The sequence below is a fragment of the Cibotium barometz genome, chromosome 20, assembly GCF_041138505.1.
Source record: "Cibotium barometz isolate CiBa-2024 chromosome 20, ASM4113850v1, whole genome shotgun sequence".
In the NCBI taxonomy this organism is placed as follows: Eukaryota; Viridiplantae; Streptophyta; class Polypodiopsida; order Cyatheales; family Cibotiaceae; genus Cibotium; species Cibotium barometz.
The window spans coordinates 40,773,821-40,796,723 of record NC_141065.1 but is presented as its reverse complement, the minus strand read 5'-3'; the positions used below and the strand labels follow the sequence as shown (position 1 = coordinate 40,796,723).

The following is a 22,903-nucleotide window of genomic DNA, read 5'->3' as shown; positions in this document are numbered from 1 at the left end:
GTTTTGGGTTGCTTTATGCTCTCTCTTTTGCAACCTTTCATTTTGCACATCCATATTGCCTTGTGGCTTCTTGCTGCATCAATTTCCTCTCTTTCCTGGCCAGATTGGTCCTGTCAGGACTGTCCTCAACCTGCTCTTGTGGGCGTGGGTTTCATGCATTGTCTAAATCTCCTTGTGCGTTCTTGACAAGCTTGGTGACTTGTTCATGGACCCTTTGTTTGTCCCACCCATTGCTCTGGCTTGAGTTTATTTTCCGGATCAGATATCTTATCTGCCAATTCCTTCACAGGTCCTTATTGCGGCCTTGTTACTGTCAACACTCTTGGGGGCCAATCTCCCAAGTATGGTGTCACAAGATGGACTCAGTGGGTGCAAAATACTCATGCTTCCGCTAGTGCGCTTACACTAATTAAAGACTGAATTCTTCATCAAGCATGGTTAATTTACATAGCCATGAATCAAGAAACACATCTCTGATATAACATAGCATGGCTGGGTGCGATATTTCAGCCCTCTCCTGGCGCTCCTCTCAGCTAGGCGCCCTGTTTTCAGCCCCCCTTTTGGCACCCCAATAGCTGTACAACAGTACAACCTAATTTCAGCCCCCCCCTCCTGGCATATCTACTGTTGTACGACCTGCTTTCAGCCCTTTCTAGGCAGCCCAAAGTTGTGTGGCAGCATTAGAGCTGCTATTTCAGCCTCTTCTCTACACATTTGCTATGCCTGGGATTTCTCTATTGCTGCCAGACTGCTGCTGAACCTGATTTGTGCCCTTTTCTGGCGTGAAACCACAAGAGAAGGATATTATCGAAGCCTGGAGGTGAAGAAGAAGAAGTCTTGTACTTGCTGATGGTGTTTTTTGTGAAGAATCAAGCGGGAAGACTCTTGGGAAGTGCTAGGCACTTGCCTAAGGTGGTAATCAGCTATTGGATAGTTGGATCTTGGGAAGGTGGGCTTCCATCTCTTGGGCAATCTTTGAGGGTCGTGTTGGGCACCTTGTTGCATGTGGTAGCAGGGCTACTTGCAAGCTAGCTGATTGATTGATTTGTTTTCATTCAAAGTTTTTGGAAGAAATAGCGGTGCATGGCTGGGCCAAGACTATCCGTTCAATGTACTTGTATAAGAATACTCCCTTAAGGCAATAGAATTTACCTTCCGGGGGGGGGAGGTGGGGGGGATGCATCTTCTGATTCTTAATGCTGTGGCATCACTACAGTTTTGTGAAGAGTTTTCATGTGGATGCCTTGCTATGTTATATCAGAGATGTGTTTCATGTTTGATGAAGAATTCAGTCTTTAATTAGTGTAAGCACACTTCCGTCTTGTGACATATGGCATCCATTCGTAGTGGGATCAGGTCCTCTTGGAAGTGCATCTCTTTGCTCTCTTGTCTTGCAACTCTTGCTGGTGTTTGTCTGTGGCCAAGTGTGTTGCCGTATTAGCAAGTCAATCATGCTCCTCTTTGACCAAAACTTGCTTCTCTTCCTCTTCCATACCAACGATTATTTTGAGGTACGGTGGCTACCTTACTGACAGCCAGTGACTGTTGCTAATGATGCTGCCTCTCTGCTATTCTAGGATTCTTGTTCGTGGTGTCGTAGTAGCATTTATCATTGGTATGGTTGGTTTTGTTGCAAATGGCACACGGTTGAGCAGAAGGGAGCTGGCACTCCTCCTTAGTATGACCATAGTTCTTATATTTGGTACACCAGACGTCCTATCTCAGTCCGGATCCGCTCTTTCTTGCGTGTCCTCTGGTATTCTTGGCTAGGGAGGATCCGCCCTTTCTTGCGTGACCTCCAACAATCTTGGCTAGGGCGGCCTTCAGTTCTTCTAAAACATCCACTGCTTGCTTCTTGTCCTTCTTCTTCTTCTGGGGCTTATGTTTTTCATTGGCATTCGAATCTGAATTGGAGTCGGAGTCATAGTTGCATTCCATACTCGTACTCATCCGTTCGGTACTTTCAATACGTACTGTACCGGTACCATGCTTTCCATAGCCGTACTTAAAAAAAAGTTTAAAATGACTACACGGTATGTAGGTTGATGTTGAGGAGCTCGAGCGTTGCAAACAGTAGCATGCCGAGGAGAGCAACATATTACGTGATGAGTAGGAGATATATAGATAGCTTTGCAAAGAGCTGGAAGGCATTGATAATCAAGTCATTCGAGCTCAGTCTCGAGCTCTCACGACCACTTCTCTCACTTCTTTAGCTCAACAGAGTCGTCCTTTCACCTCTAAAGGTACCAGGGTGTATACTCATGGTGCACATTTGAGAGGGAGAGCCGCCAAAGCGATCGGCAGAGGCGATTCAGAGCACTAGATGCAGACTCTTCCAGAGGAGGGACTTGGACACTACCATTGTTGAGGACATACTGGATACTGATGTACCAGGTGATGTGGTGGAGCTAGACCCGCTATATGATTTTGATGGGAATCTCCTCGCAGATGGAGACAACTCATCATCCTCATCTTCAGGCTTGGATGATGATGAGTGAGTGGTGATTCATGAGACTTGATTTATTAGCTAGTGGCCTTGTGGTGATTGGTCGCTCTTACTAGTTAGTACTTAGCATATCAGTATTCATTTCAGTAGTGACTAATGACTAGTCACGAATTCAACTTGTAGCTACTAGCGGCTAGCCTTGTACTTTCATGATTTATGATCAAACATGTATGATGCCATATTATTTTGTGCTGGTCATATGGCTATTGGCGTTTGTACTAGGATTTCAGATTCAGCAGGACTTCATGTTGTATGCTCGCAGCTCATTTAACATTTACAGAGCATAGATGTTTGAATTTTAAATGTTTTTTGTGTAATTTTGTGTACCAATGTTGCTGAATTATGAGTGGTTTATAATATATATATATTTTAATTATATATACATTATTTTAAAAAAGTGAACGTACTTAAAGTACTTATCTTGATGCGTACTTTACGTACTCATACGCGTACCATTCTGTACCGTACCTTAAGTACGCAACCACTATGGTCGGAGTTAGAAGTATCTTCACTAGACTGCGACACTAAAGACTCTTCTTCCCTCTCGTTTTCTTCCTTGAACTTCTTCTTCTTGGGCTCTTTCTTGCTCTTCCTAAGGATTATTTCTTCTCTCATTGCTTGTGCCACCACTTGCTCAAATGAAAGGGTTTGTAGATCAAACGAAGCCACTACTATCTGGAGCGTCATCTGCAAACCATTGGCTGAGAGTAGCTGCTGCTGGTATGTTTGCTTGATCCCATCTCATTAAGAGTGCTCTAAACTCCGTCGCATGGTCTTCAGTAAGCCTCTTCTTCTTGGTTAGTCTTTGTAGCTTGTCCATCACTTCCGTGGTGGTCTTGTCCTTTCAGAATCTCTTCAGGAAAGCATTCTTGAGCTCACTAAATGTCTAGAAGTGGTCCGACCATGTTGCGCATACCAATTGGTTGCTTTACGACCCAGCGTTGTTGCAAAGAACTCTTATCTTTTGAGCTACAGGAGCTTTGGTGGCCAAGAGTGTGGTTTCCAAAAAGAAAACATGGGCATCCGGATCTTCATCCCTCTTCCCTTTAAACGTAGTGGGAACTTCAGTGCCATTGCTACTGGCTGAGGTTCTCTTTGGTCTTCTTGCCTTCTATCTTGCAGCTTTAGCTGTTCTCCACCATTGCCTTGTCCTTCTTGAAATTCTTGATCTTCTTGAACGCTCCTAAATCTCCAAGAGGATCAGCAAAAGTGTCACTGTCTGGCCAAGACTCGACACTTAGGTGGTTTTGGGCCATGTAGCTGGCCTTTATGAGCTGAGTTGTACGATTGTGCCCAACAAAATAAGTTGGCAGGACGTGCCCAATACCTGTCTGTACAACAGGGGATGCTCCGGAGATTAGTCAGAACGAGCCGAAGTACAGCCGGTTATGGGTCGGGACCATTAATGTTGCAAGAAAACACGTTTGTGTGAACTATAGTTAGTGCTCATTTACATGCTTAAACAATGTGAAATAAAGACTCAACGGTGTTAAGTGAACACATTGGCACATCATAATATGAATGAGCACTCCCGAGACTGAACCATTAAGTAAAAGACAATAGTGAGCTCCAGAATAGTCAGCCTAGCTTCGAATTCTCACTATGCAACATCAGATTCTTGACTCCATGGCCTAGCTTCGAATTCCCACTATGCAACATCAGATTCTTGACTCCATGACCGGCAACTTGCTATTGCACACATCAAGACTTTTTTCTCACAAGACCCGGCTATCCTCTCTCTCCTTCTCACCTATGCTTACCCTTTCTCTGTCCATATCAACAAAATGTTGTTACAAATATGGCCTATGTCTCTACACCATATGGCCTCGTAGGCCACCATCTCATGTGGACATGCGGTGCCAGATGCTCGGGCTGCTCAATCATGGCTTTTCCTCATACATGAGCTGGCTGAAGCTTGGTCATTACAATATGAGGGTGGATCATTGATATCCAGTAATTTGTTGGAATTTTTGTTTTTTATTACCAGTGACTAGCAACTGCAGGATTTCTTTCAATTTTATGAAGCTAAATGAGAAGCACATTTGGTTGGCAATATAAGCAATGATTTAAGGCGACTCAACAATGAAGAATTTTAAAGGATCATGACCCATGAACAACACAACCTTGATTCAAAAGAGGTGGATAACATGGTCTTGGAGCCAACTAAGAAACTTCTGAAGTGGATGCTCCTTTTGTGGGAGGGGATGCCATGTTTTTTGACCTGATTTCTCCTCTGCCCACCTAAGATCATACATGAATAAAAATAAGTGAAACTAAGGAGTATATCTTCCTCCCCCTAATTATATTTAACTAAACTTGTCTTGTTAATTTGGACAGAAGACTTCATTGCCATTCATAGCCTGAACAAAGACATAGGACCTACATATCCTTTCAGGACCTAAGTAGGGAAGTTTTTGTCTTGCAGGTTCTCTCTGATCTGGAGCGAGCAACCTGTAGGATGTTTCACGGGCAGGTGATCAAATTACATTGTATGTTGTGTGTGTATCTGTGATTTCGAGAAATACCTCATCAATTTATGTTTGTTGTAAGTGAGTTTTGAAAGTAGAAGCTAATGATACACATCCATGAGATCTTTAGGATTAGTGCCATACTAGACCGTTTGCTAACCTAAAGCCAGTGGCTGATCGTTTTATTCTTGACAAGACATACCCTGTCTTCAAGTGACGATGGGTGTCTCTGAGGTTAGGAGGGATGCCTGTAGAATCGGACATAACGACAAACAAAAACCTGACAAGTGGATTGCTGATGGGGAGTCTAGTGTGGATGCTACATTTGACAGGATTATCCAAATATTGTAAGAAGGTAGCTGGGAAACTATGAAAGATTCTGTTGTATATGTATGACAGTATGTCGTGCAGCATTTAGGTTGGAGTTCTTTCCTTGAAGACTGGCATCCACATCTCCTTATGCAGGAATACAAATATCCTGCCTCCATTAAGAGTTTATATTCTTAAAGGTCTTGGGATTTAGAAGTGCACTTCTAGATGTTGACGTCCAGTGATTCTATTTGGTCTTGACAGGTTGCCACACTATCATGGTTTGATGCTGATTCCACATGTGGAAGCCATTCTGTCTGGATCCCCCGTATATTAGCCCTTCCTTACTTGTGCCGGTTTTTTCAATGCCTTCGTCAATACAGTGACACTAGAGACAAGTCCTGCATCTTCAATGGTAAGAAGTATATGCTAGCTCTTTTTAGCATGCAACAAGCTGCATTTAGTATAACAATTATTTTTGAAGTCCATTTTTCTTTTGGTTTGTGTTGGGTCACTTGGATATCTATCGTAGACTACTTTACGTGTTCTTGAGCTTCTCTTGACAATTGAAAGCGTGTGATTTTTTTTAGCACCAGGCTGGTGTGAGGTCATTGAAAGAGATAAACTCAAGATGTTAATGAGTGCAGCGTATTTCCATATGAAGCTAGTTGCATGGATGAGAAAGAGCCAGCTAAGCTCTAGCACTTTCTCAACTTAATGCCTTCGTGTTATGGCATATCAGGTTTGCACGTATGTGATCATTTAAAGTTCACAAATTGACTAAATGAGAGATCATAGCTCTCACTGTAGCTTTTCAAACCCCTAATGATTGTTTGGGTGCTAGTCATTAGGTTCCTGTAACCCAAGGACGAAATGTCTTAAGAAGATCTCTATCCTTAGTGCCGACCTTAGTCTTTTTGGTTGCACATAGTGCCAACCTTAGCCTATTTGGTTTCATGCCAGTAGCCATGTTAACCATGTGGCCACTCTTGAACACCATCCAAAATCCAAATTAGAATCTATTTACTCAAACACGAGCGACTTCTCCTCATATTCGTTGAAGCTTGGAGTGTATCATTGATGGTGTGCTTCACCAACAGTAAAAACTCTTCCTTCCAAAGGGTTTAATGCTCTTGACAGCAACAAAGGTAGCCAGTTGTTGGTCAACCCAAAGGGCATCACTAGAAACTTGAACAATCCAAAGAAAGCGATCTTTTGGTTGTCATCTGGCCCAATTCGAACCTAATGATAGAGAGATGTCAAATCCATCCTACTGAATACTTTAGCACTTGCAAGCTGATCCAACAAGTCATTAATGTGAGGAAGACAAGTAATTCTTGATGGTGAGTTTGTTGAGCACCTCATAATCCCCACACAAGTGCATACTCCCATCCTTCTTGACCAAAAGTATAGGAGCTCCAAACGGTTGAGGAATTGGGACGGACCAATCCTTTGGCCAGTGTCTCGGACTATTGCAGCTTGAGCTGAATCAATGCAGAGGGGCTCATCCTGTAGGGAGCTAGAGAGGAGGCTTTAGCATGAGGGATGAGCTCGATGTGATGATCCTTGGGCCTTGAAGGTGGCAATTCTTCTAGTAACTCTGAATTAAAGAGGTGATCATATTGATCCAAAATCCACTTTTGATCCTCTGCCAAGGCTATCGAGTTCCTTGGATGCCATAGCCCGATCATACACCATGCAAGCATGACCGCCCTTGGGTGCTACCCGCTTCATTTGAAGAGCGAAGACACAAGTAATTGGTCGTGTGAGTGAGGCAAGGACTTCCGACAACCTCCAACAGTCGGTTGGAAGCATTGTGGAAGGTCAACTGTTTTCTGCTGCAGTAGACCACCCCCTTGAGAGAGGTGTGTCCTTGCAAGGAGGTGCAGCAAACCTCTTGACAGCAAGAGGGAGGCTTGGAAGATTGGAGCTAGCTACCACTGGTGAAGCTTGGAAAACAACCAAGAATGACCAAGAGTAATATTCACCTGATTTTAAGGCACTACCTTGAAGCTGAGACATCCAAAATATTCCCCAAAAGCCAAAGAGGCATCCTCTTACGACTTGAAGACTCGTTATTGGTTTGACTTCTTCTGTTTGCCCTGCATAGCGGTGGCCAAGACCACACCATTGTAGGCAAGTTCAACCCCTTGACCAAACAATACTGAATGATGTCTTTAGAGGCACCTCCATAAAAATGAATTGACATGGAATGCTCATAAATCATACTTGGCACATCACTATACATGCCGGCCCATGACAAATGAGATTTTTCCATACCGGGACAGATGAAGAGTAGTTAGTGGTGGTACACGTGAGAGAAGAGGAGAGAGGGGGGGGGGGGGGGAGGGGTGTTTGTGCTGATGCCATCAAGACAGCTGTTGCGGACGAATTTGCTTTCTTCTTGCCCTTAGTAGTTAGCTTCTTCATGGTCCTCAGATAGTCCTTCCAATGATCGGTGGAATGACAAAAGAAACGCTGGCTCAATGGCTGGCTTGGCATGGTGCTCTTGGGGAGTGAGGTGAGGCACCGAGGCTCCCCCATTGAGATCGTCATTACCATCCTCGGCATTGGACTGCCCACCCCTCTCCTTGCTCTTTTGTTGAGCTGAATGCTATGTTTTGAGCTCGAGACCACCCTGAGTCTTAAAGGTCGTAGCAATATGACCTTGTCTTAGAGACTACGGAACCGGTGTGCATGAACAAACGTGTACAACAATGGCTTCAAGCTATCCACAAACCTGTCCACCTGCTCTGGTGGGCAAATGGAGCTATGGAGCATAAGTAGAAGGTAGTGAGTTTCCTGCCGGCTTTGCTTGTACTACGAAGGGCTTTGTGTGAATATATGCTCGTGTGTGTGTGCGTGTGTGTGTGTGTGGAGTGCGTGTGTGAGAGCATATCTTAATACAGAGTTCTACACCCACTATTGGGCAGTGATGACGTTAGTGGGGATGTCGTAGTATCTAGTCTATATTATGCATAATGGAGTTGATAGTTACATAGTCTTGTGGGTTGACTACCATGAGTATATAACATGCACGTTCCTAAAAGGTGAATTTGGGCATGTTCCTAGATTCATCTAGGTATATATATATAAAGTGCTAACATTGATTCTGCATCCTGTGAAGGTAATGAATGGGAGGAGTGAACTCCTTCAGGATTGCGTGACATCAGTCGTTTGATTTTACATGTCATAATGCTTGAGGTAATCCTCGCCCCACAGAAGTGGGGATTCTGTCAATGCCATCCAAACAAGATGAAGCTGGAACACATTAGAACCAGTTGTTGTAGCAATGTTAAGCTGCAGAAGTGAGAGAAGGCCCTTTGTAGGAGACCCCGCAGGGCAGTGTTGATGGCGCTTATCCAAATGTGAACTCCAGTCGTCCGAAAGAAGACTCCTTTACCGATCCGAGCAGGACTAGGTGTGACGTTTAGGAATGCTACTCATCACCACGCTGAGAGGTGTGTTCGAAGTGCTCAGGCTGATCCACCTGTTCATATAGAGGCAACTACTAGCTGGGTTGAGATCTTGAGCCCCATGGACTTGGAACTGCTGCTGGAGAGCTGCCATCTGCTGCCATTTGAGTAGGAGCCGCCATCTGCTCAGACAGTGCATGGGTCAAAGTTGCCATTTTTTTGTTTGTGGCCATGATGAAAAATTACAAGTTCGAAAATCAGCAAAGAACCCGGAAGTTTCTTTTCCCAAACCCTAACCCTGCTCTCTTGATTCGACAGCCTGATCTGTAATCAAGTAGACAACACAAGATGCTGGAAAAGAAAATTGTGTAGGAACCCTAGGCTCTGGTACCAAATGTAGACCTACTGATGCTACGAGGTCGTTAACTGAGAGAGATGAACATAGGAAGACTTGCACAAACAACAAGGAGAACTTCTGAGTCAACCCTTTCTAACACCGTTGACAACAATGCTGGAAAGCGTTGAGAAAAGGCCGAGTTTGGAAAGGCCACATTGGTTGGATTGCTAAATCGCATCAAGCTTGACGTTAGGAAAATAATGTCCTACCTAGTTATGATGCTCAATGAAGAGATCGTGAACATCGTATGCCATTGCCACTGGTATGTGCCTTCAACCATCTCTTTCTTGCACTTAATCCTGCTTACGCCTGTGCTTGTCTTTGGAATGCAATGACCCTGTGATGTGGCATGATTCATTTTTGTTGTTTTGGGGTTGACGTTTTCAGTCAGCTGGGGATGTTTTGACAAGGCTTCTTTGAATCATCTGTTTGGTTAATCTGTCTGTTTTATGAAATCAGTCCTGCTAGCGGATTAGACTTGTTATCACCCTATTTCGAGTGTGATAACCATCTTGGAAAGTATTCAAGGAATTTTATTCTGTAGCTGATACGATTCCATATGCCATGCCCTGGAACTCACAATGTATATCTGGGCATTTCACTGGCTTGCCAACAGCTTTGAAATATGCTACAGCTTTTCCAGTCATTCTGCTGTCAGCCCTGAAGTATCATGTTGTAGCTGAGTCATGGAACGGATTGTACAGGCCACTTTGGCTCTTTTCTGGGTTGATAAACACATGCTTTTCTTTCTACTGGGACATAAGGCGTGATTGGGAACTCAGGTCTGTCAAGTTTGCGTTCTCCTTCATTTCTGAACTTACATGCTTTTTTGAGCATTTGATTGTCTTTTGCTCATGGGTATTAGACCTTGATATGTTTACCTTTGATGATATTCATGACAGCTTTTTCTCGGGTATGTGCAATCCAAAGAATCCATTTCTCAGGGCAAACCTACTTTACAGTTTCCACTGGGTAGGCTACTTTCATTCCTTTCTGTTTCGTTTCTAAAAAGCAGATGTTTGGTGTAAATTTCAAAATGTTCTGATGTCTTTGACATGTCTGGGATGTGCCTTCAGGTATACTATGGTGCAATTGGGAGCAATCTACTCCTCCGTTGTGCATGGACTTACAAACTCTCAGCTCATCTGAGGCATAATTATATCACAGTATTCTTAATGACCGTCCTTGAGATGCTTCGAAGATTTCAGTGGATATTTTTCCGGGTGGAAAACGAATGGATCAGAATGACAACTCATGTAAACTCACGAATAGCTTTTGAGGATGCATCTAAGGAAGCCGAGAAGCTGCTCTCGTCACTCAAGCACAATGTTTGATATGAAGCCCAATCAGTTTTGAAAGTTGAAATGGAAGACTCTTCTTTTGCGAAAGCCAGTAATCTCAGAGTCTCATTATGGAGTAAAGGATTTCTTCAATACTCAGAGAAGCAGCTGGTACAATTCCAGCAAGGGCCATTTTAGATCTTTACAGCAGACAACCCATGCTTGACACAGGAACTGAAACTTTTGAGATATTTAAAAGTTCTTTGATGTTAAATAATCTCACCACCATACTAAAGAGATTATTTGATGATGTTGGCGGCCCCTTCCCCGAGTGGCTATCGTACCCTGCTTGCCCAACGGGGGGCGTGAGTTTGCACCCTGGCACCTAATATTTATCTATACCTATGTTGAAGGCCCACTTCATTCAAGTTAGCTATAAAGTGCTCTCAAAAAATTCACCTGCATCCCATGTAACTTCTTCCCGCAATGCTTAAAGAATCTGCTTCTGTTGTACATATTATATATGCTCTACAAGCGGTTTGTGATTGCTTCAGCTTCAATCACAGATTTTGATAAGACTGCCTGCAAGAGCAGTAGAATACCAAGGTGTGCTGCACTTGGATTTGAAAGTTCTATTGTCGTAGTCTTGAGAAAAATATCCTTTTCAAAGTTCCATTACTTTATCATTCATGTACATTCAGTATGTGATGTGGGGTGGCCTTGCGTAAGTAGGTGAGGCACCCTTGCTACTCAAGTAGTCCCAAAGGCAGTTCCATTGTGACGGACCCCAGTGCTTTGAGTAGCCAGTCTTGCCCATAGTTGCCATCCAAGAGCTCACTGTTGGTCATCCATGCTCCATCCTCTTCCTATAACTGGATGGGTACTGGCTAGCCCTATTTTGTATGGCCTCCTCCTGAGGAAAAGCCTTGTTTGAGGAGTTTGTAGTATGTACGCTCAATAGGACCCAGTTTAGATGTTGGATGTTGGCTGCTAGTGGCCAAATGGTTTGAGATGGCGTGGGTATGTTTGGTATAGTACAAAAAAGGCTACAGGTAAGTGTGGAGTGATTTCGATATTCCTGCATCTTTTTGCACCAAGGGTTAATGGAGATTTTCTGGGGACCCTTTGTCATGGGGATAACAGGCACCCAGGTGAGTCCAAATGACTGGAAAGTTGCACCAAGGCCTTCGTTTGCTTGTGAAGTCAAATAGTACCCAAGCTTGGTGGTATGGTTGGTTGGGTCAAGTTGGACCTGACCACAGGTGGTTGACAACAGCAGAGCTGAGCTACGACCTTAGAGGCTATATATAGATTGGAAGTGCAGCCTTCCTTTCATCATACACTCATCTACCTTCATTGCTTGTGCACCCTTGTATTCTCAGTGCATACAATCCCCATCTAGTTTTTGAATACACCATCTAAGCTTCTATCAACCAAAGCTAGTGGAAAGCAAAAGCGTCTTTTGTATCATCCATCTGTGTTTATTTAATCGTAAGTCGTGCTAAGTTTTGCTGGTGGAAGATTGTGTGTTGTTTACAGACATTTTGTAATTTCTTACATGGTATAAGAGCTAAGACTCTAGGCCTCCTTCTGGCTAGTTGACGTGTTTCATTAGAGTAGAAATGACTGCCAATTGCCAACGTAAACCTCAGGGGTTTGTCTACCACCGTTTGGGGTGGAAATAAAGTTATACCATTTGGGGTGGAAATAAAGGTATGACATTAGCAACTACTCTTTGAAAGTTCAAGATGAAGGCAATTTACTCATTGTGCAAGAAGCAGTGAGATTGATTGGATGTTGGGAGTGATCATGTCAAGATGATGCAAGCTAAACAAATTTTCTAGGTCTTGCTCTTGTTTTGGTATTATGGAGAACGGTTATCGATATTTATATATTGTCTTATTGTTATTTCCTCACATGATGGATCTATGGCTTTTGTGATTAGATGGCGGCAATTGGGATGAGAGCAACCATTGGAAATCTTGCACATAGGTGTATCAAGGTTTTGCCTCAAAAGTATGACATTCTTATAACAGCATTGAAATGGGTAGGAGCCCTCCACCTTAACCTGCATTTCATGATTGATTGTGTGGGTATGGACTAGCTCTACATTGTAATGCTCCCTTATAAGGAGAAGCCATTGTGTTGTAAGGTTGCATAGATAGATTTGGACATTGGGATTAGGCCATGTAAGTGGATGGCTTAGGTAGGTTACATGTAAGTGAAGGATAATAAACCTGGGTGGTTGATGTAGGCCAACCTATAGCATATGATCTCCTCTAGGTACTATATATGAACATGTTTTGGCAGCTTCCATCATATTCAAGGCATTAGTTTTGAGACCTATGTTCAATAGACCTTCAACAGTACATGCAATCCTTTGTCTCAATGTCTTCATAGTGCCATCTAAGCTCCATCGTAGGAGCGCATGGGTTGAAGATAGTTGTCATCAGTTGTAACATTGATTTGCATCAATAGTTTGAAATTATTCTCTTTTTACGGAGTTCTTGTTTTGTGGATATATTTGAAGATGTATGTGTGATTATTCTAGAGAAGATATGTCGAAAGATGCTTGATTATGGGGATTCTTCTTTCTTTTGCCAAAGAAGGAAAATTTGAAAGGCTCTAGTAACCTCTCTTTTATAAATGAAAAGAAGAAGAAAAATGTGAAGTGTCTATTGTTACAAACTTGGTCATGATCAAAATGATTACAGGAAGAGAGAAGTAGATGAAAAGAATAACACCCACTAAGGAGTAATCGAGTAAAAGTGTTGAAGTTAATCTAGAGCTCCTTGTGGCGATTAAAGAATTATACACAAAGGCAAACCCATCAACTTTGCTCGAATGGATCATGAATCATAGATAGTGGAGCACCTTGACACATGATCAATCAGAAGGATTGGTGTACTACTATACAACTAGTAGAGATGTCATCACGATAGCAATTGGGAATGATGTTAAATGCCCAACCAAGGGTAGATACAATCTCTTTTGTTTAAAGTAAGTGTTACTAAAAATCTTTCAGATGTTCTCTATGTACCAGATATCAAGAGGAACCTCATCTTTGTGGTTGCCATCATAGACTGATTTGAGGGTACGCTTTAATGGTGATAGTATGGTCATCTTAGATACAATGAAAATGTTGTTGGGAGAGGAATGAGGGGGAACAACCTTTAGAAAATGTCGGCTTTTGCGACATGAGTCGATGTGAGTATTAGTAAGCTGTGTTATGAGAGATTTGGGCACTCAAGTTCTATAGTCTTAAAAGAGATTTTGAAAAGTGGGGTTGTGACACATCTACTAGCTTTTTTAGAGGCGCCAAATGTATGTGAAGCTTCTACAATAGGAAAGTAGTATATCAACAACCATTTCCACAAGAGAGTATATTTTAGAGCAAAGAACTCTCTTGAGCTAGCCATACTAACCTTTGTGGTAAAAGGCTAACTATTGCTCTAGGTGGTTCTTCCTATTTCATGTTGCTCACTAGTGACTACATGAGTGACTAGCAATGGCTGAAATTGAGACAAGTGAAGTGGAAGATATTTTGGAATGCTTGAGGTGGAGAATTCACTTCAACCAAATTCACAACCTATTGTAAGAAGTTGGGGATCATTTACCACTACTCATACATCAAAGTGGCATTGCAGAATGCAAGAATTAAATTCTATGGTTAGCAATGGTTGAGAAGTCGAAGATATTTTTGACTGACTGAGGTGGAGAATTCACTTCAATGAAATTCACGGCCTATTGCAAGAAGTGGGGGATCAAGTGTCAACTTACCAATTGATTGGTTGGGACCTCTACTGTGAGATCAAAGAATCAAGTAAATTAGAAGGTAAAGTGTGGATTATTGTCTTTGTTATCTTTGTAATGGTCCACATATAAGAGTCTTTACTTTTGGAGACATTGTCTATTTTAGGGCAAAGGTGAAACACATCAAAGCAACAATCACACTTATATAATCACACATATATAAGTGTCAGGGTCAAGCTCGCCATCTTCAGAGAGAGGGTCTGGCTGACGGTCACGGTTTCCTCGTCTCATGATTCTGTCAAAAATTATATATTATTAATTTTTTATATTGATATCGTCGTGAGATCCTAAGACTTAAGAGGTTCGGAAATCAATTTCTTAAACAAGACAATGATCTTATTGGAGATCTATGACATATGTCCGATAACAGATTTTTCTTTATCAGATCGTCTATAAACAATCACTTATACAACAGGGAATTTTTTCTCCAGAAAACATTTCTTTATTTATATATAAGTTGCAATATGTACATAGAGCAGCTTGGCTCCAGAATTCAAAATCTCCTCGGTAGACGCATATGACAACGGTACTGGGCCATAGCCATGCCCTGATACAAACGTCCACTTACTGACAAAGGAGCTATTATCTTCCACTTAGGAATAAAGCAACTAAAGAGTCTGTAGACTTGATCTCTGCAACCCATAGACTACTACAAATTGAATACAAGAAAAAGCAATCTTTGAGCTACAGACCATTCAACCTTATCCAAGCCCACATCCTCAAGGCATGCATTTTTTATACCATATGCCCTTAGTTCTCTCTTAATCGTCGTCATCACTAATGTGACTAGCCACTATCTAGGACCTTAGGAGAACCTCTCCCAAGGTATGAGTTATTAATGTGACTAGCCACTATCTAAGGACCTTGGGAGAACCCTCTCCCAAGGTCTGAGTCCCATGGAGTAGCCCTTTATATTATAAGCCACAATCTAGTTATATAGCCCAATAATCTAGTTCATACCAAGGGTTTGTCTCCTAAACCAAATCCTTAAATTTGCATACCAATCTCATGGGGAACATTAAAAAACCAATCCTTAAATCATTCATGGGCAGCCAATGTGAAGATCAATAGATGGGCTAAAGTGGAAGCGTTGTGAAGGGTTAGTATGAAGCTAGGCCATGAAAGGTAGTAGTTTGAAGTGAAGGTCAGGGGGCTGTTTGAGGAGTCTGGCTCAGTGTGGTGCAAAAGGGTGTTGGAGGCAATGTGAAGAGGCTAGTGCACAGTTGCGAGGAAGTATAAAGGGGTAGGGGCCATTTTGTGAAGGGTTAGGGTAGGTGTTGTGAGGCAGTCGTGTGAAGAGGTAGGAGTCGCTGTGTGAAGGGTCAGGGTATGTGTTGTGAGGCAATAGTGTGAATAGTGTGAACCTGAGGCAGTGTGAAGAGGTAGGTTAGCATAGGAGGCTAGGGCGGATCTAGGTGAGGGTCATCGGTAGGGCAAGGCAGGTTTATATGGGTTTTATTTTAGGGTAACAAGTGATGGGGGGATGTCTTAACCTATGTCTTAATCAAATCAAAGTGTCTTAACCTAATGCACAACAAGGATTAAAACAAGATTTTGAAAATAACAAAATCTACTCATCCAAGACTCCAAACAAAGTAGTGTAACCTCCTAGCTAGCACCGGGTGGTATTAGGTAGCTAAGAATGGATGGAAATCAGAACTAAGCCCTTAGCCTAGTCCGTGAGGATGGCGCCAAATATGTTCAAGTCAAGAGCTTACCTTACCTAGTGTCATTGTGGGAGCTTTGTCATAAAGCCACAAAATGCAACTTCCTGTCGGTTTGATAGATCTTGGTGGAATCATCATCCTTCCAATGGCCTTGTAAATTTGATCAAACTTTTCTAGATATACTAATGAGATCTCCAGTTCCATCAAATTTGGTCATCATCCTTGAGATGTGGATTGGCTTTATTCTACCCAACTTTAAATTAAGCCTCTAGGTATCTCCTTCCTAATTCAAACGCCATCCTAAGCATGTGTTCTGTATATTCATCTGGTGGTGGAATATAAGGGAGTGGGTACACAGAACCTTATGTTTTAAGGTTTGGGATTTCTCACCCCATGGGTGTGGGCTACGACGATTTTTCCAATGGCACTTAGCGAATGCTGCTAGCTTGACTTTAAGGCTGTAGGCTCGCCGGCGGTAGCTAACGATACGTTATGTGAATGCCCTTGGGTATCCCCTTGGTTTGAGGTGTTGGTTTGAGGTGGTGTGGACATTGACCGTTTACCCTTCCCTGTATTCCCAGTTCCTGGTTTGAACGGAGAAGAACTGAAACTTGGTTCTGTGGTTTGGTAAAGGTGCTTCTTTAACGAGCTCCAATGGAGCCAAGGACTCCTACTTGCACTATGTGCACTTCTATTGCGTGTACAAAGGAAGACATTTTCGTAATGGTACAAAAAAAGAGACATGTATCAGTTGCCATAATTGCGATTGTTGGGCTGATTTGTTGGTCATGGTCGGCATGGGATAAACCCAGCTTAGGATCAACAACAAAGTTTTGAAACATTGTGGTGTGCCAATAGGGTTTAACTGCTCCTGTGGCAAAGAACCTTGAGGTTCGAGGTCTCACTTATGCTCCTTCACTAGAGCTACGCCCAAAAATAGGCCTTCTAGGAGAGGTTTATTCTTTCTATACATGGCTTGAGAATGATATTCAAAGGATTCTCTCTCCTCTTTTCTGAGTCTAATGGGAGGAGGGATGCAGTTGTATCTATGCACACTAAGATCATTTCTATGTTGATCATATTGGGTTCTTGATGGGAGGACATACACTTGTACACTCATAGCATCTGGTACCTCCAAATCTAATCACTGCCTAGTGGTTTTATGTATTAGAGATCCATGATACCATGGCTCTACTCCTTGTGTGCATATTCCTAAGCATTTCTACTCAGATGCAGATATTTTGCACAACAAATGATAGATGTATGGAGATCTCATGACTTTTTTGATGGCCCAATAGGGAATGTGTCTTCCACATTGTAGCATGTCAGTGAATTTTTAGCATAGGATGACCTTAGTTTTAGGAGACAAAAGTTCATTGGCTATGGGGCGGCTAGCTGACATAGGTGATCAGCATTATAGAGGGAACATGAAAAGAACTTGGACACCCAATGGATTGCAGAAGCCTTATGTATTGTCAGGGCTGAGCTTCAGCACTCCCTAGAGTAGTGAGTGGAGTATCATTACCATGCCTAGGAGTCAATTTTGGACTTAGATGTGAGGCAGATGCAATAAGCACTCTTTGCTACTCATGGCTCATCTCATAGCACAGAAAGTGTTAGGATACTCACGGCACACTTCACTCGGATCTTGCCATGGTGAGGTGAATTGCCTCTGACTTCTATTGTCATCTTCTTACTCTACTGAGCCCCATAGCCCCTAGAGGGATAGAGCACAGTAGAAGGTTTGGGCTACTTTGCATCAAATGGTTATGTAGGACATGTGTACTTCACTTGCAACCCCCTTCTCCTCAGAGTAGTTCAGGTAGGCACTCCATACATTACCTTAGGGTAAGTGTCCAAGGGATGATGGCCTCTCACACACTTTTTCGTAAAATTAACGGATGACTTTGGGGAGGATATCACTATGGCCCTTCAGGAAATGTGGAACACATGGATTATGCCTTCTTCTCTTACTAAGGGTGTTATTCACCTTATCCCAAAAGGTGGTCATAAGACGAATATTGGTCAATGGAGGCCCATCACATTGCTTGGGACTGCCTAAAAAATACTTGCCAAGGTAGTAAGCATGAGGTTATAGCCGATTTTACAGGATGTGATTCATGGTACACAAAATGGGTTCCTTCAAGGATTAACCGTCTTTGATAATATCTTCTCTTTTTGGAAGGCCGTTGAATGGGCTAAGGAAAGAAACCAACCCCTAGCCATTTTATTGCTAGACTTTGAGAAGGCATACGATAGATTTGATTGGGATTTCCTTGAGGGAGCTTGTATTAGGATGGGATTGGATCAGAGGTGTTATAGGCTTGTATCAGGATGTTCATAGTAGTGTGCTGGCATATGGTGGTAGAGGTGATCACTTCCATGTCTCTCGCTTTGTATGACAAGGATGCCCCTTGGCCCCCATGTTATATCGCATTGTTGTCGAGGCTATGGGCATTTTTCTTCGCTCCACTAATAGAGTTTCTGGTTTGAGTCTGCCCTTGCGCAGTAGGACTCTCAGCCTGCTGATGATATTGTTGTCTTCCTCAAGGCCTCACACACATGTTTGTATTCCTTTTGGATTACATGGAGGAGTTCTGCTTGGTTGCAGGGGCTCTCATTAATTGGCATAAGTTAGTTGGCTTTTGGATTAGTGACTTCCAGAGAGTCAATTGGGGTATAGAGCTTGGGTTTACTTGGATTGAGAGAGGCTATACCACCAGATATTCAAGGTGTCAAGTTGGGGTTGATATATCACTGCACAACAATTTGCACTAATACTTATGAGCATTAGGAAGAAACTTTTTCGTTGGAGTTCTAGGAGATTGGATCTAGCCTACAAAGCCTTGGTCATTATAACCAAATACTACTTGTCTCTCAGTCTGGTTCATTGCCTCTTGTTGGTGCTTCTCTCATGGATGCATTGGCCAACTGCTAACGGAGAATGGTCCGTAACTTTCTTTGGTCAGGTTTGGATGGCTCATTGGACACGCATGCCAGAGTGGCTTGGGAGACTGTTATACACCCCAGACAAGAAGGGGGGTTTAATATTGTAGATCTAGATATACAGTGTAGGGCATTGCTTTGCAAGCTAGTAGTCAAAGGATTCCTCCTAGGCATTGAGCCTTGGAAGAAATTTTATATGTTTCACATTTTCGATTGTACACCTCGTGGTGGTGGAGATTGGATACTCAATTTGCATTTCATCTTTATCGAGGTAGAGCATAGGCCACTTTCCTCTCCACTTGTAGTTGCCATTTTTAGAGCCTAACGTAGCATTAGGCTTTTTTCAAGACAGAGACTTCCTAGATTAGAGAATGAGGTTGATTGACAACCCATTATGTGGAGTGATTTAATTAAAGATGAGGTTGGACGACCTTTGGGTGCATCTAGATATATACAGACGGAGTCTTAGATGGATCGATCAAATTAATACAACTATGCCTCATGAGTGGACTACTAGCACATTTCACGATCATCATCATCCTAGGTGGTTGGGAGTTTTCTCTAGTACACGAGTGCCATTTGCAAGTGATTATCTTGTTAGATCAAACTGAGGAGGGAGGTCGTGCTTTTTATTCTATCTAGTCGAGATGGAGATTGTTGAAATGTGACACGCATGAGAGTATTCATGGCACTACTCTTCATCTAGTGAGAGTAGTTAGCTGCTTAGGGAAAGCAATGGCATATTCAGCCCCCGCTTCATATTGTGAGCCTTGGTCTTGGTGCTTATGGTTGTATGGTGGATGTCCTATCATATACATTGGGATGTGGGAGTGGATTGATGCAGCCAATCCTATAAAGAGTAGGACTTTTTTTAGCTACACTATTGGTAGTGCTAGGCTCCTTCTACTTGGACATATTTTTCAGAGGACTCCTACACTCAAGCCGCACTGGGAGAGCTATGACATCACCCCATTGATTCAAAAGAGATTTGGCATAGACTTTGGCACTCATACAAGAGGAGACAGATCTCCCACGTCTCTTAGTTATTCGTACATGGTAGCCTTCCTATTAATCAATGGAGGGCTATTTTTGGAGAAAACCCCGCCTGCCCCTAATGCCCATTAGCTTATGAGAGAGTGCAACATTGCATGGGGGTAGAGGTGCGAGTTGATAAGAGGATTTGGGACTCTATAGCTCAGCTCATGTGCAGATTGAGGAGCGAGACCATTCATGTTACTTGGGGCGCTATTGTTAGCTAACTCAATCTGGACCACAAATATTTTTTGAGGGCAGGGATTTGGTATGCAGAGGTGTGGCCTAATATTGTATGCTACAGGATATTCCTTAGACACATTATATACCACCTTTGCAGAGGATTGATACTACCTGGGAGCTCATTGCCAGTATCACAACTTGGTAGATTTGAAGGGCCAAATGCATAGAGGCTATATTGAGGGCACTGAAATATACGACACTCAGTGCATTTGTACTATGTGGGGAGACATTATTCACACTATTATGGCCACATGGGCTAGTATACAGGGACCATCTAGATCTATGCATGCAAAGCGCGATGTTTTCATGAGGGAGAAGGGTTAAGGGATCTTTTTCACAACTACTCCAGAGGACTCTCTCAGCACCTTTGTTCCATATTGGATGAGATCACCCTACATTTTCAGATAAGATCTTGTTTTGTTCCGGTTTCGAGGAGTGATTTTGTATGATCTACTCATACTTAAATAGAAGTCTCCTTTTTGCACAAACTAAAGGAAGAAAAAAAAAACAAAACAAAAAGAAAACTTCACCATTGCCTAAATTTGAAATAAGCCCATGAGCATTCACAAGTCATAAGATTGTGAACCACGTCACTGCAAACTGCAAAATGATGGGCTTCCAGCTATCTGAGAAGCCCTATCTCCAGTGAGTGTATACTAAACCCCACCAACTCTCACTGCGTGTGTGCTCCCAGGCTTCACCATAGCATTTGGCCTCTTCTTTATTTCTTCCCACACCCACAACAAAGACTCAACCATTGCAGAGCTCCTTCCTCCAAGAAGATCTCTCTCTCTCTCTCTCTCTCTCTCTCTCTCTCTCTCTCTCTCATAGCGTACACCAATAAGAAAAACAGAGTTTGGAGAGAAAGGGCTCAGATGCAGCACAACATCCACTGAGAAGAAAATGCTAGCACAGGTCAGGATGCAACACACCACCAACTGAGAAAAAATTACCGTGTAACCACTTGATCATGACACGTGGAGGCTATTCATGCATGCCATGTGTACATCTTACCTCATTTACACTTCCAACAGGCTCCAAGTAAAAGAAGAAAAGCTACATACATTCCTTGGGTTGAAGAAGAAAAGGCAATTTTGAACAAAGCATTTTGTTCATAATTTTATCAAATTACTACTATTTTTTGAAAAATTGAAGATCTCATTTTTCCTCCTTCTAAGATAGGTAAATTTTTCAAAAGTTAAGCAAGCTCTGGGATAAAGCGAACTCGTCTTTTAACCACATGTGCTCATCGTAGTAACTTGATTTTTTGCGGCCTTCTTACGCTACTCGAGTAAAATTCGTATATCTAATCATAAACTTCATTATTAGTAATGATGTGTTGAGAATAGCCCACATTTTTTCTTACTCTTTGGCTAGAAGTGCTAAAAAAAAATTCAATAAAAGTCAACTTAAGGTAGTCTATTTACGAGACTTGCATTTTCAATAAATAGAACCTTCTTAAGAGATTGCATACGCAAAGGGTTCTTATAGTAGCTTTTAGGTCAAAAACCATATTCTTGATTAATTAAGATTTTCCTATACACCTTAGGGAGACTTGTTTCATAATTCTATGTGATAAATGGAGAGCATCCCAACTTGCACCATTTTTGGAGAGGAGTTTTTGAAAACTTTTTAACTCTACCAAAAGAAACCATTTAAATTTGGCTTGACATAACTTTTTGGAATTTGCACATTAGTACAAGGAGATGTCAAACAAAGGTGAGCAAATATGACGATGGCAAACATTATAGCAGTTAATTCAATCTCATTATCTAAGAGAAATAATCATGATTAATATTATGTTTGACAAAATATCTTTCCTATAAAGCAAGTACAATATGGATTAAAAAATTTCTTGGTGTAATGAGTGATGTAGGGTAAGATAGAGTGAGATTAAAGTATGAAGTGGGGAAAAGAGAACATAAAAAGATGAAGAGGCAATAAAAGTGCACACTTGCAAACATTGGTACCATATAATAATAAGTAATAAAGGTGGAAGAGATATGTTTATGATCCTAAAGTACAAAGGCTCTCACTCTCCCTCACCCAAAGTTCATAATTCTAGAATTAGCTTAGCCTTTTCATGGAAGGAGACAAGAATCAAGCACAATTTGTTGGCCTTTAAATTGAAAAGTTTGATTTTGCCAGAACTTAATAGTCCTAGATCTTGCAGTACTTGAGGTGTTTTTGTACCAATATGTGTGTTTGCAAGTGTGCATATTTTTGCATATGCACATGTGTTTGTTAAGATAACACCATAGCGATAGATACAAGTGTGCTGAGATAAGATCAATGTTTGAATAAAACACATTACTCAACAGATCATAAAGCTCATAGCTTTAAAATTCAATAGATTTTTTCATGCAAAATGCAAACTTTCGCAAAAAATTATAACTAAAATGCACCTAGCTTTAAAATTGAGAAAATAATTTTATTCATAAAATTGTAGATCTTGTAGGCCCATTGCAAGTTTCCATTGCACTTATGCCATAACGGTAGGTAGAGGTGTGTTGAGCTAGAACATGTGCAAAGGCAGTGCCTACGGTATCATCTAATACAATTCGCGACCATTCACAATCACACATAAAGGACAGTGCATAAGAAACAATTACAATGGGCCATCAAGCCACATGCGTGAACCACATAGCCATGTTCTTCCCTCTTATGATGTTTTTAGCATAGGCTTGATACTTTAATAGCTACCTTCCTTGTTTAGGAAATTTAACCACAACATGTTTGATGACTAGTGTTCATGCTAGATACTTTAAGAAAAGTAAAAGAGGAAAGTGATATGGGTAGTTTTAAATGCAAGGGGATTATTCATGT

General features: G+C 41.9%; 1 protein-coding gene across 1 annotated transcript in view; it reads left to right on the top strand.

Moving 5' to 3' along the window:
* Nucleotides 1-11,005, top strand: part of LOC147627876 (EXS (ERD1/XPR1/SYG1) family protein) — a 48,238-nt gene extending 37,233 nt beyond the window's left edge. Inside the window, exons 7-11 of the mRNA XM_086814851.1 lie at nucleotides 4,932-4,979; nucleotides 5,548-5,698; nucleotides 9,713-9,878; nucleotides 9,999-10,068; nucleotides 10,173-11,005. Coding sequence (XP_086670977.1) covers nucleotides 4,932-4,979; nucleotides 5,548-5,698; nucleotides 9,713-9,878; nucleotides 9,999-10,068; nucleotides 10,173-10,430 — 693 coding nt within the window. The 3' untranslated portion in view covers nucleotides 10,431-11,005. The remainder of the gene's footprint in view (nucleotides 1-4,931; nucleotides 4,980-5,547; nucleotides 5,699-9,712; nucleotides 9,879-9,998; nucleotides 10,069-10,172) is intronic.
* Nucleotides 11,006-22,903: the final 11,898 nt, after the last annotated feature.